Raw genomic sequence first — 13,536 nt, 5'->3', positions numbered from 1 at the left:
GGGGCATACAAATATTGTACATACCTGTGTATGCTCCTGCTGTTCTCAGGATGTCATCAGAAATCAAAACAGCCTTTGCTCTCTTTTCTGCTCAGATCTGTGTGCCTACCAATTTATCTCTGCATGTGAACCCTGGACAGCCTCTCATGCTCCAAACCTTGAACAGGTACTTCAGCCTTGCCTGAAGCACTCAATAACTAATGACTTCATTTTGATATAAACTGGCCCTTCACTAAAAACTATAATATATACACCATTTTAATTCTGCTCCATTTTAACAGCACCTACCTTTTCTTGACTCAATAATGACTTCTCTTTTTCTAAAACTTGGACATGCATTTTAAGTTTCAGATTGTCTTCAGCAAGGTTCTTATCCTATAAAAACGTTAAAGCAGTAATTTCAGATAACAAAACTTCCAGTTTACAAACAGCAGGCTAGCTATACAACTGTGCATTTCTACTACTCAGTATTTCTTAAGCAATATATAAAAAGTAGAAAAACTGACCATTAGAAATCCAGAATCACTCATTTTAGACATTCTTATAGAGGATTTTTTTATTGTATTTGAAAAAATTTAAATTTACAAATGACTTGAAATAATTCCCTGATCTCCTTAAAGAAAATCAAAATGCATTCCTCATTTTTGTATACAATCTGCTTTCACTGTCTTTACGTAGATAACATTTGCCAGTTAATCTGCAAAAAGATTTATCTGTAATTTTTAACTAGGTAATTTTTTAACTTTTGTCAATTTATGGCACATAAAGTTAGCTTCTGCTATTAATTAGTAAACACAAAATATCTGAAATGAAATTTCCTAGAGTAAGTTCAAATTCATTTATAAGAAAACACATAGTAAGAAAATGTAGTAAATTAAAACTTTCTTAATAAACCAAAGCCAAAGCTTTCTTACATAACATAAATTTACCTGGGTTAAACTATTTAGTCTCATTATTTCATTTTCAGCATCTGTAAAAACAATAAATGAACCTGACATTAAAATTATTTAGAATATCTTAATAATAGCCTTCCATATTACACTCAGAAATCCCATTAAAATAAAGTATATTTATAAACATAAATTAGCAAGTACTGACAGGAATGAAACATATTTTATATTTTCAGTTTGACTATTCAAAACATTCTAGTTAAAAACCATGTTAAAGCCAGGTGCTGGAGGCTTACACCTATAATCCTAGCTACTCAGAAAGCTGAAATCTGAGAATCACCAAAAAGCTAGCTCAGGCATGAGCATGAGACTCTTATCTCCAATTAACCACCTCAAAAGTGGAAGTGGAGCTGTGGCTCAAAGTTTTAGAGTACTAGCCTTGAGCAAAACAAGCCCAGGGACAGCACCCAAGCTGGGTTCAAGTCCCAAGACAACCCAAAAAAACAAAAAGCAAGACATGTTAAAATCCAACTCTTTGAAAAAATGTAAGAATTATCACTGTATTCTGGTCATATTGCCTCAATAAAAATAGTACTCACAAATTGTTTCAAAATGAGTTGATTAATTGTGTTAGAAATAGTGTAAGGTGCCGGGCGCTGGTGGCTGACGCCTGTAATCCTAGCTACTCAGGAGGCTGAGATCTGAGGATCGCGGTTCAAAGCCAGCCCGGGCAGGAGAGACCGTGAGACTCCTATCTCCAATAAACCACCAGAAAACCGGAAGTGGCGCTGTAGCTCAAGTGGTAGAGCGCTTGCCTTGAGCTGAAGAGCTGAGGGACAGCGCCCAGGCCCAGAGTTCAAGCCCCAAGACCGACAAAAAAAAAAGAAATAGTGTAAGGTCTATAGACTGGAGGGGGGAAACAAAGAAACATGGAAAGCAATAAATGTAAGTATATCACAGCAATACAATGATCTCTCAATTATCTAATGTGAGTTACATGAAGGTATTACATATCGATCCATAAACAGAAATGATTCTGGCAGAAGAACACAGAACTAGACTACTGTGAGCTTGGTTGAAGTAAATAATTTTAACATTCACTTGGCAAAAATTGAGCATGTACAGTAAGGCCAGAAAAATTTAGCCATTACTTTAAAACAGCTTGTTACAATACAGAGGGGAAGACAAGTTAACACACTGGGTGCTGGTAGCTCATACCTGTAATCCTAGCTACTAAGAAGGCTGAGATTTGAGGTTAGAAGCCAGCCCAGGCAGTGAAGTTTGTGATACTGTTATCTCTAGCTCTAGGATCAAGTGGTAGAGAACTATCCTTCAGCAAAAAAGCTCAGGGACAGAACCTAGGCCCTGAGTTTAAGTCCAAGGACTGGCACAAAAAGCTGGAAGTGGAGCTGTAGATTAAGTAGAACACAAGCCTTGAGTGAAAAAGCTAAGGGACAGAACCCAGGCCCTGAGTTCATGCCTCAGTATTGGCAAAACAAAGAACAAAAAGAACCCCCCCCCAAAGTAAACACAATTATGATGTATAATAATACAATGTGATAGAGCATGTGATGGGGCTATGTGGACAGAAGTGGCAGTTCAGGTAGCTAGTAGTGAAGTTAACACCTATATGACATCAATATACTAAGTTAGCTAGAAGATAGGGTCACTCCACTCAGAAAGCAGTAAATATAAATGAGAAGGAAGAAGAAGAGGAGGAGGAAGAAGAAGAAGAATGGAGGGTGGGTGGGATTTAAACTGAAGAAGTGGACAGGGACACAATGCCCAAACTAAAAAAGTTCAGACTTCATCTTGAAGTTCTCACTGAACCACAAAGTACTAAGAGCAGGAGAAAAAAAAAATGCATTTCTGGAAATTTATTCTGATTGCAGAATAAAAACCAAATGGTTTAAAACAGAATAATGGAAACCAGAGAATACAAACAGCTAACATTTTTCTAACACTCTATGGACCAAATGTCTCTATAGGGAACCTTGTACCTACTAGTTTATTACTCTCATTATTTTAATTCTTACAAGGAAGATACTATTATTTCAATCCTACAAATTAAAAAATTGAGGCAGAGAGAGATGATAACTAAGTCAGAGACAGAGCTGTATTCCAGCCCAGTCATGTTATGCTCTAAGAAATCGATCATAAGCCAAGCTCCTAGTTACCCAGGAGGCTGAGATCCAAGAAAGGGGAGAAAGACTAGAGCAACAGGTCTATTTTTAAACGAATAAACTCACTGGATCACTTGATATAATGAATTACTTTACAAAGGGCAAACTACTGGGCTGGGAAGGTGGCTCAGTGGTAGAGCGCTTGCCTTGCAAGCCAGAGGCCCTGGGTTCGATTCCTCAGCACCACATAAGCAAAAAGAAAAAAGCCAGAAGTGGCGCTGTGGCTCAAGTGGTAGAGCGCTAGCCTTGAGCTGAAGAGCTGAGGGACAGCGCCCAGGCCCAGAGTTCAGGCCCCACGACTGGACCCCCAAAAAAAACAAAGGGCAAACTACTCCAATTGAAAGCAAATGAGAAAGAAGTCTAGAACCCATTCCTATGGCCGCTCCTAAGGTGCTAAGGTGCTGCACATGTGAGAAACCCTGGTGCTCCTCTGGGATACAATCCTGAAATATCATGCAACCAGAGAGAACCTTAGAACTATAGCATAGGATGTGTTTGGTGAAGAAGTGATCCATGGCTTTGAAAGACTAGCAAATGTTGCCTATCAACAAGGTTAGGAAAGGAAGAGGGAAGGGAAGCTGATGACTTTTGAGTTTAACTTTAGTTTAACTGATCATATCAGGAACTTATTCTAAACAACTGGGCCACAGAGTGGGGTTAAGGAACATAAAGTGGCAATTCACAAGCACACAGGGTTGCAAACTTTCACAGCAGAGAATGAATGCACTTACAGCAAGAGTTTATACTGTGAAAAGAGCACAACGTGTAAAATAAAATGCAACTTTTCAGCTAACAAGCCCAGATTGTTTGCCTGGCATAAATGAGTATTGATTTTTTGTCTGTTTTACTTAATACTTGTTTGGGTTTTATGTTTGGTTTATTTTTAACTTTATTTTTTTAACCACTACAGAATACTTGAATAGTAACTGTCATCTTGAACATGGAAAATGATAGAAATGTTATGGCTCCTGCCACTCAGACCTTTGCTTCAAGACAGAAAATCATTTCAAAAGCTAACAATGGTTGTCAGCAGATAGAAGGTTGCATTCCCTAACTGAAGGGTCACAGCCCTCATGAATTACATAAAGAATCTGATTCTATGTACAATGAAAGGAATATACCCATACTTCCTACGAATTACATGAACATTTCACAGGAATGTAGATTGCTTCCTAAATCACTGAATTCCATGTGAATACTTAAACAATAAGAAAAGGAGGCTAAGAGATTAATTAAGCCATTTAAGCCATTTCACTAAAAAAATCATTTATGGTCTATTAATTATGGTGCTAAATCTAAGCCAAACAATTCTACTCAAATTACAATCATTTCCATAAATACTTAATTGTCACAAAGTATTCAATTATTTAAGAGTTTATCTCTGAAAACAATTAGTATGCAATGAAACACCAATTGGAAATAAGTTCCAAACATTTTATACCAGACAGTGCTTGTTGTAGTCTGCGCACTTCTTCCACTGAGGAACTCAGTGGAAGGATGCTCGCCTCCATCACAGTGTCACTCTGCCTCATAGCAGAAGTCTGCAGTCTACTACATTCCAGCTTCAAGCTTTCACACTGTTCAATTATTTGTCTCTTTTCCACATTTAGCTGTTCTTGTTCTTGCTTCAAGATATCTCTGTCATTTTCTGCAGAAGTTAATTTTTTAGTTATGTCTTTTATTTTATCCTCAAGCTCTTCGATTTTTTTTGTAGATTCTACTTTTTCAGTTTGTAGAACTTGAATAGATTTTTGTATTTTGTAGACTTTGGAGTGATCAGCTGAAGTAACTCCAGAGCCACCTGGAGCACAAACGAAAATCCAGGATGTCAGATGGCAAGTTCCAAATAAATAGCTTAAGAAGAGATTTAATACAATGCTAATCTCTTTAATAAGAGCCTAAGTATGACAAATTTCTGACAAAGAGCAGAACCAGTCATCTGGTCTTAAGAACTCAGTCCAAGTTTATGGCAGTGTCCTGGTGTGAAGACTGCTAAGCTTGTTCTTTAATTTCATTTTTATGCCATCTAACATGTGAAATTAATAAAAAATAATCACCTTGGTGTAATAGATTTTCAAGTTCTTCAATTCGTTCTTCATAATCACTTAACTCTCCTCGATGTCGACGACTTATCTCTGTCAGTTTCTGTTGATGAGCATTCTGCAGTACTGACATTTCATGTTGATGGTCATCAATTTCCTGACTTAGACTCTGTTTAAGTTCCTTAAAATGTAAGAACAAAGTTAATCACATGTATTGTGTATAAGCTAGCCTACTATTTCCCAGAACTCTATAGAATAGACCCTTGATATCCATGGGTATATGGTTCTAAGGAGACCACTGTTGAGAAAAAGCTGTGAATACTCAGAGTGAATGGAGAGTTTAAACACAACTGATATAGACACAGGACTGATTGAAAGTTTTTCCATCAGCATCAATCACAGTTTCCAAATTAGGACAGTTCTGAGAGACTCCATGCCTGGTTTTCTTAGGCATTAAAAACAAACTTTCTGCCAGGCCCTGGTGGCTTGTGCCTATAATCCTAGCTACTCAGGAGTCTAGAATCTGAGGATCATACTTCAAAAATCTAAGGATCACAGTTCAAAACCAGCACAATCAGGAAGTCAGTGAGACTCTTATTTGCAATTAACCACCAGAAAACTGAAAGTGGTGGAGTGGCTCAAGGTGGTAGAGCCCAAACCTTGAGCAGAAAAGCTCAGGAACATCACCTAGTCCAGAGTTCAAGCCCCATGACCAACATACATACATACATACATACATACATACATACATAAAACATCAATTTCTACTTTTAATAAGGGAACATCACAAGTAAACAATGAAGCAAAAGATGAAGAAAAATACTTTTTCTTAGCTGGGCACTGGTGGCTCACGATTGTAATTTGAGCTACTCGGGAGGCTGAGATCTAAGGATTGTGGTTTGAAGCCAGCCCAGACAGGAAAGCCTATGAGACTCATATCTCCAATTAACTACCAAAAACAAAACAAAAAAACAGATGTGGAGCTGTGGCTCAAGTGGTAGAGAATTAATCTTGAGCAAGGATGCTCAGGGACAATGCTCAAGCCCTGAGTTCAAGCTCCAGGACCTGCACACTGCCCCCCCCCCAAAAAAAACTCTCTTCCTTATTACCTGTGACCATGATCTCCTTCCTTAGCAACATACTCTACCAATGCTGGAATCCATCTCTTGCTAGTCTATACCTGATGTTCTATCACTGATATGCCACGCTCTTGCTCAGCCTTTCCTTCTGCCGGTTTTCATGGGACTTGGAAACTGTTAAGTGGGATGAGTAATGTTTGAGATGAGTAATGTTTCTCCAAGAATCTAGATCTTGATAGGAAGCATTCTCAAGAGTCTGTCCACCATGTCCTACTAGATTCCTGAGATGCTCCCAATCCTATTCTTCCTTACACAAGACACTCAACCCTTCCATCAGTCCTCTACACAGTCTACCCTTAGTAATTCTAGTAAATCTTGTTTTGCTTTACTTAGCCAGAAACAGTTATTAATTATAACATCAAGAATTCAAATTACAAATTAGCTTTCATTTCCTGAGATTAATGAAAACTATTCTTTAACCTTATATGCTTTATGTGTGCCAGCCTTCTGCTAAAAACTTTACTTAAATCTTAGCACAAATCTATAAAGTAGTTTTCAGGATGGTATCTAATTTACTTATTATATAATAAAAGCTGGAAAATGTAAAGTAACTTGTCCAAAGTACTTGCCTAAAGTATATCTGGTAAAGAGTCCAATCAGGATTCACACTAGCATTGTATCAGTAAACTCCAAACTAAAATAATCTTAAATAATTCACTGCCATGATAAATATATGTATCTAAGACATTCATTCATTCATTCATTCATTCACTTTGTGTCAGTACTAGGGCTTGAACCCAGCACTTCATGTTCTTGCTTGTCCTTCTTGTTCATGGCTAATACTGTACTACTTGAGCCACACCTCCAGCCTGGGTTTTTGCTTATTAATTGAAGATGGAGTCTAATGGACTTTTCTGCCCAAGCATAAAATAATTATTTACAATGAATAATACTGGCACCTTATTTTGTTAATATTCTTTTTTATTTAATTTTATTTTATTTGTGAACATACTGTACAGAGGAGTTACAATTACATGGGCAAGATAATGTGTACATTTCTTACCAAGCATTGCAGCCTCCTCCTTTGTTTACCCTTCACATCCCTTCCCAGCCTCCCCCCATTAATATTCTTTTTAATATTCTTTAATATTCTAAAACCCTGAAACTTCAGTAACAGAATTCTGTTTTAATAAAGACATTTTATGAGATATAAATATAAATTACTAAAAATAAATGTTCACAACCAAATCATTTTAGAAAAAAGCTATTTTATATAACTTACTTATCTATAGAATAGAGGTGATATAAATACTTAAATTGAATATTTTAATCTAAACAGTCACTATTGTAACTAGCTCTTTGAAGTAATTTAGCTTTATCTTTACTACACAGATTTTAGAGCAGAATAGCCAGTGGTAATCAACAATGTGACTTACCTTAATAATATTTTGCAGTCTGCAGATTTCACTTTGATCAGAACTATGTGTTCCTTGAGCCTTAGAAGGTTAGAAAAGAAAATTAGAAAATAATTAATTTTCCTGTAAAACAAAAAGTCACAAACTTCATTAAAAGATACTTTCCAGCCAAGTGCTGGTAGCTCACGCCTATAATCCTAGTTACTCAGGAGGCTGAGATCTGAGGATCCCGGTTCAAAGCCTGCTCGGGCAGGAAAGTCCATGAGACACTTTTCTCCAATAAACCACTAGAAAACCGAAGTGGCGCTGTGGCTCAAGCAGTGGAGTGCTTATCTTGAACTAAAGAGCTGAGTGATTCCGCCCAAGCCCAGAGGTCAACAACAACAACAAAAAGATACTTTCCAATAAGCACTCTTCAAAGTAGTAAAATGATATGATATTTAAAACTTTTTTTAGGGCTGGGAAGGTGATTCAGTGGTAGAGTGCTTGCCTTGCATGCCTGAGGCCCTGGGTTCGATTCCTCAGCACCACATAAGCAAAAAGAAAAAAGCCGGAAGTGGCGCTGTGGCTCAAGTGGTAGAGCGCTTGCCTTGAGCTGAAGCTGAGGGACAGCGGCCAGGCCCAGAGTTCAGGCCCCATGACCGGACCCCAAAAAAAAACAAAAAAACAAAAAACTTTTTTTAACCAACTGGGGATGATAGCTTTCAAAACAAAAACAGAAAAAAATGAAATATTTTATTCTGCTTAAGAAAATGTAAATGTGAAGAGAATGGAGTGGTTTTTAAAAGGAAATTTTTACAATCCAAAGTTTCTTAATACAAAGAGAAAGTAAAATTCTTTTCAAAATGATTTTACCCAGATTTCGACTTCAATATAAAATAATCTTTTGTGTTCTTTCTCTTCTCAAAGTTGCATAATATTTATTTATCTTAAAAAAATTTTTTTTTGTTGGTTGTGGGGCTTGAACTCTGGGCTTGGGTACTAACCCTGCACTCTTCAGCTCAAGGACAGCGCTCTACCACTTGAGCCACAGCACCACTTCCTAAATTATTTTAAAACTGATACCTTATAAATATCTGTGGAGTATAATGTGGTGTTTCAATGCATGGACACATGATATAATAAAGGCAATTAGCATTATCCATTATTGAAACATGTATCATTAATCTATGGTAAAAGCATTCAAAAGCCTCTCTCCTGCCTACTTTTAAATATACATGGAGCTGAGGCTATACCTTAGTGGTTGAACAAGTACACAGTACACAAAAAGTCGTGGGTTTGATTCCCAGCAGTGAAGTCCCTCTCTAGGGAGAAAGGGAGGACGGAAAGGAGGGAGGGAGGGAAGAGAGGAAAGGGAGGGAGGGAGGGAGGGAGAGAGAAAGAGAGAAAGAGAGAGAGAGAGAGAGAGAGAGAGAGAGAGAGATGGGGAGCGGGGGAGGAGACAGACAAAAACAGAGGAAACAGGTAGCCTGTAATCTTAGCACTTGAGCTGCTCCATGACTGAAAAAAAACAAACATGGCATAATAGAAAGATCATGGGATTTGGAGTCAGAAGATGTGTATCTAAGCCAGACACAATAACACAAACCTGTAATCTCTCCTACTCTGGCGGCTGAAGAAGGATTGCAAGTTCAAGTCCCCATCTCATAAACAAAATGAGACTACCATCTCAAAAAGGAGGGGAGGAGGCTAGGGAGGACACTCAATAGTTGAACACTTGCACAGTATATGTGAGGCCCTGAGTTCAATCCTTAGCACTACAAAAAAAAGTGTATCTGAATCGTAACAATCACTGTGACAATGAATATATCATTTTTAATAACTTCAGTTTCTTACCTGAAAACTAGAAGCAATAACTATTTCACATAAATAATATACTGAGATAATTTATATGGAAACATTGTAGCATTTTATATAGTATTACAAATGTTAATTTTTGTTACGTCTTGCTAGAAGGTTAAGCCCACTGACAAGTCCAATTATGCTCTTCAATTTTTTGTTGTTGTTGTTTAGTTTTGTTTTTGAGCAGGTCCTGGGGCTTGAACTCAGGCCTGGGTACTGTCCCTCAGCTTTTTGGCTCAAGGGTAGTGCTCTACCACTTGAGGCACATCTCCACTTCCAGTTTTTTTGGTGATTTAACTGGAGAAAAGAATCTCACTGATATTTCTGCCTTGGATGGCTTTGAACTATGATCCTCAGATCTCAGCTTCCTGAGTAGTTAGGATTACAGGCCTACCAAGGCCCAGAGATGCCTCTCCATCTTTATATTTCATTACAGGTCTGACATGTACTAAGATTTCAAGATAGGTTTAAGTGAACATACCAAAAACCTATTTCTTTCTTGTGACACTTTACCCTATCAATGTTTCTTTTTGGGTTTGTTTTTGAGACACAGTTTCACTATGCAGCTCAGACTATCCTGGAATACTGTGCAGCCTGGGCTGGCCTCCAGCTCCCCTTCCTCCTGCCTCAACTTCCTAGAGGCTAGAGAACAAATGGGTGCCACCTTACCTGGCGCTTCATTGTTTCTGAAAATGTATTCCTTAGATTACCAGAATTTGCTTAAATGTCATTTCCAAAAAAGCAAATTTCTAAAAAAGCAAATCAAAATATCTAAAGGTAGGAAATCTACCAAGTTCTCTAGATTGGTTTTTACAAAGTTTAAGAATTACTGCTTTTTTGGAGATAAAATTAACAAACTGTCTTATATATAAGTGTATTTTGAGTATTAGAAATGTCTAGCAACATGGGAAACAAGTAGATATTTTAAGAAAGATTTCTCTTTTTGGAGTGGTAGAGCAGTAAAGTAATTGATAAGAATATATTGTAAATATGTGAAAATATATGTAAAAATGAAATCCCTCCTTGTATAAGTAATATAAGCTAATAAAAAATTTCTTTTTCATAACTATATTATATTCACAAAAAAGATGGAAAATAATCTCAAGCCAGGCACTGGTCGTTCATGCCTATAATCCTACTCAGGAGGCTGAGATCTGAAGATTGAGGTTCAAAGCCAGCCCGGGCAGGAAAGTCCCTGTGAGACTCTTATCTCTAATTAGCCAGTCAAAAATGGGAAGTGGAGGTATGGCTCAAAGTTGGTAGAGCATGAGCCTTGAGCAAAAGAACTCAGAGACAGAGCCCAAGCCCCAAGTTCAAGTTCCACAATAGAAAGAAAGAAAAAAAAGAAAGAAAGAAAGAAAGAAAGAAAGGAAGGAAGGAAGAAAAAAGAAAGAAAGAAAGGAAAGAAAGAAAAGAAAGGAAAGAAAGAAAAGAAAGAAAGGAGGGAGGGAGGGAGGGAGGGAAGGAGGAAGGAAGGAAGGAAGGAAGGAAGGAAGGAAGGAAGGAAGGAAGGAAGAAAAAGAATCTCTGATATATTTTGCTTTTCCTGCACTGATGAAGTTAAATTCAAATAAAGATGTACGTATCAGATGTACTGATACATCTCCATAGTAAAATGTAAAATCTAAAATGTATAACCTAACATGGAAGACAAAATTAAGGTCCCCTGGAGGAAAGCCTCCAGTCCCAAATAATTTAATAACAATAATTTAATTTCTTCTTCATTTTTTTTTGTTTTGGGTCCAGTCGTGAGCTGTCCCTCAGCTCTTCAGCTCAAGGCTAGCGCTCTACCACTTGAGCCACAGCGCCACTTCTGGCTTTTCTTTTTTTTTTTGCTTATGTGGTGCTGAAGAATTGAACCCAGGGCCTCATGCATGCAAGGCAAGCACTCTACCACTGAGCCACCTTCCCAGCCCTCTTCTTCATTTTTTTTAAAGTCATGGGGCCTGAACTTTCTACCACTTGAGCCACAGTGCCATTTCCGGCTTTTTCTGTTTATGTGGTGCTGAGGAATCAAACCCGGGGCCTCATGCCAAGCACTCTACCACAGATCCACCTTCCCAGCCTCAATAATTCAATTTCTAATACATGAGAAATAACATAAAATAGTTTAACAAATATCAATGGTCAGATTTTCATTTTAATGTCACTAAAGCTTACTCATGCCTAATTCTAGCTACTCAAGAGGCTGAGATCAGAAAATTGCATTTTGAAGCCAGCTTGGAACCATGAGTCTCTCTTCAATTAATCACCAAAAAGTTGGAAGTAGAGCTGTGGCTCAAATGTTAGAGCATCAGCCTTGAGTAAAAAAGGTAAGGAACAATGCCCAGGCCCTGAGTTCAAACCCCACCACCACCACCACACACATACACACACAAGTTCAACCCTCCCACCCACAAACACGAGATTAAAATATCCCAGACAGCAGTGTCAGCTTGCAAGTCCTGGTGTTCCCAACAGACACCTCAAAGACTCCAAGGCAAAAAAAATCTAACTTCAGTTTTTATCTTTTGAATCCTAAGTTCACTTAATACTCACTTAATACTTCCCAAAATGGCATTCAAATTTACTACCTTAGCAATATGCTTCCAATGGCCAACTTCAGATTCAAGTCTTGAAACTTCATTTGACAATCTGTTTATTTCTTGTTGTGATGAAATTATGTCATTGAAGTCCATGTCATCATCATGGAATGCAGAAGTATGATGACTGATCCCATAGCCAAATGAAGATGACGTGGTGGTTGCTGTTACACTGCCAGCTCCTGAATGCACTGACTGAGCAGCCGTCTGCAGTTTCTGCAACTGATCCTGTAGTGCAATCTGTCTTGCTTTAAGGTGGCTGATTTCTACCTACATATTTATAACCCAAATAATAAAGTACTTTATTGATCTTTTACCAAATTCATAACACTGAAAAGCAGAATGATTTGTATAAGGTTATCCAATAATGGTACTCTATGAAGTGACTCCTCTATAATACTCTAATCACAAGATTTTTATTAAAAATGAACACAATTACTATAGTTAAAGCAGATATAATGTTTTGAATAGTATAAAGATTAGAATTTCACTTGAAGTTTTCTTTTGTTGGTGGTGGTGGTTATGGGGTCCTGGGGCTTGACTCAGAGGCTGGGCATTGTCCCAGAGCCTACCACTTTGAGCCACAGTTTTGGGATCAATTGTAGATAAGTGGCTCACAGACTTTCCTCCTGGACTGGCTTTAACCACAATCCTGAAATCTCAGTTTCCTGAGTAGCTATGAGTATAGGTGTGAGCTCAAACACTCATCTTTACTTGAAGTTTAAAAGCAATTAATTTCTATGCTAAACATAGGTTTACTATCTTCTATGTAAGAGGTATGGACAAGTTCTTAGGGCTGTTTGTTGACTTTCAAACCTTAAATAATGAGAAAATGAAAAGTGTGTCACTTTATAAGTTCAAAAGTTTCCTGAGGGACTGGGAAGGTGGCTTAGTGGTAGAGCACTTGCCTTGCATGCCTGAGGCACTGGGTTCGATTCCTCAGCACCACATAAGCAAAAAGATAAAAGCCGGAAGTGGTGCTGTGGCTCAAGGGGTAGAATGCTAGCCTTGAGCTGAAGAGCTGAGGGACAGAGCCCAGACCCAGAGTTCAGGCCCCATGACTGGACCCAAAAAAAAAAAAGATGTTACAAACACAGAACCTACCATAATACTACATCCAATCTGAATGGAAGATTATACAAAGCACATTGGTAATCTAGAGAAAAATTAAGCTTTGTATAAAGTACTCTAGATACTATTCCCAAGTAAAGAAAATGTGATGTTATTAAAGTAACTAGTAATATTTCTTCATGTACACAGTTATGGAATTACATAAACCAACATCAAATATATTTATGGTATATGTCACAATAAAAAAATTTTCACATTCAGGGCTGGGAAGGTGGCTCAGTGGTAGAGCGCTTGCCTTGCATGCATGAGGCCCTGGGTTCAATTCCTCAGCACCATATAAGCAAAAAGAAAAAAGCCGGAAGTGGCGCTGTGGCTCAAGTAGTAGAGCGCTAGCCTTGAGCTGAAGAGCTGAAGGACAGTGCCCAGGCCCAG

The 13,536-nt window shown here is 37.9% G+C and overlaps 1 protein-coding gene across 2 annotated transcripts in view; it reads right to left on the bottom strand.

The window, feature by feature from the left end:
- The window catches only part of Trip11 (thyroid hormone receptor interactor 11), a 61,552-nt gene extending 49,340 nt beyond the window's left edge, over nt 1-12,212 (bottom strand). For both annotated transcript variants that reach the window (XM_013015555.1, XM_013015562.1), the window contains exons 1-6: nt 12,025-12,212; nt 7,631-7,690; nt 5,131-5,296; nt 4,515-4,874; nt 930-970; nt 289-375 (exon numbers count right to left, since the gene is read on the bottom strand). In XM_013015555.1, the coding sequence (XP_012871009.1) occupies nt 289-375; nt 930-970; nt 4,515-4,874; nt 5,131-5,296; nt 7,631-7,690; nt 12,025-12,129 (819 nt within the window). In that variant the 5' untranslated portion in view covers nt 12,130-12,212. The remainder of the gene's footprint in view (nt 1-288; nt 376-929; nt 971-4,514; nt 4,875-5,130; nt 5,297-7,630; nt 7,691-12,024) is intronic.
- Nucleotides 12,213-13,536: the final 1,324 nt, after the last annotated feature.

This window comes from Dipodomys ordii, unplaced genomic scaffold (genome assembly GCF_000151885.1).
Source record: "Dipodomys ordii isolate 6190 unplaced genomic scaffold, Dord_2.0 Scaffold2, whole genome shotgun sequence".
Lineage (NCBI taxonomy): Eukaryota > Metazoa > Chordata > Mammalia > Rodentia > Heteromyidae > Dipodomys > Dipodomys ordii.
The sequence above is the reverse complement of the archived record's forward strand: the minus strand, read 5'-3'. Positions and strand labels throughout refer to the sequence as shown.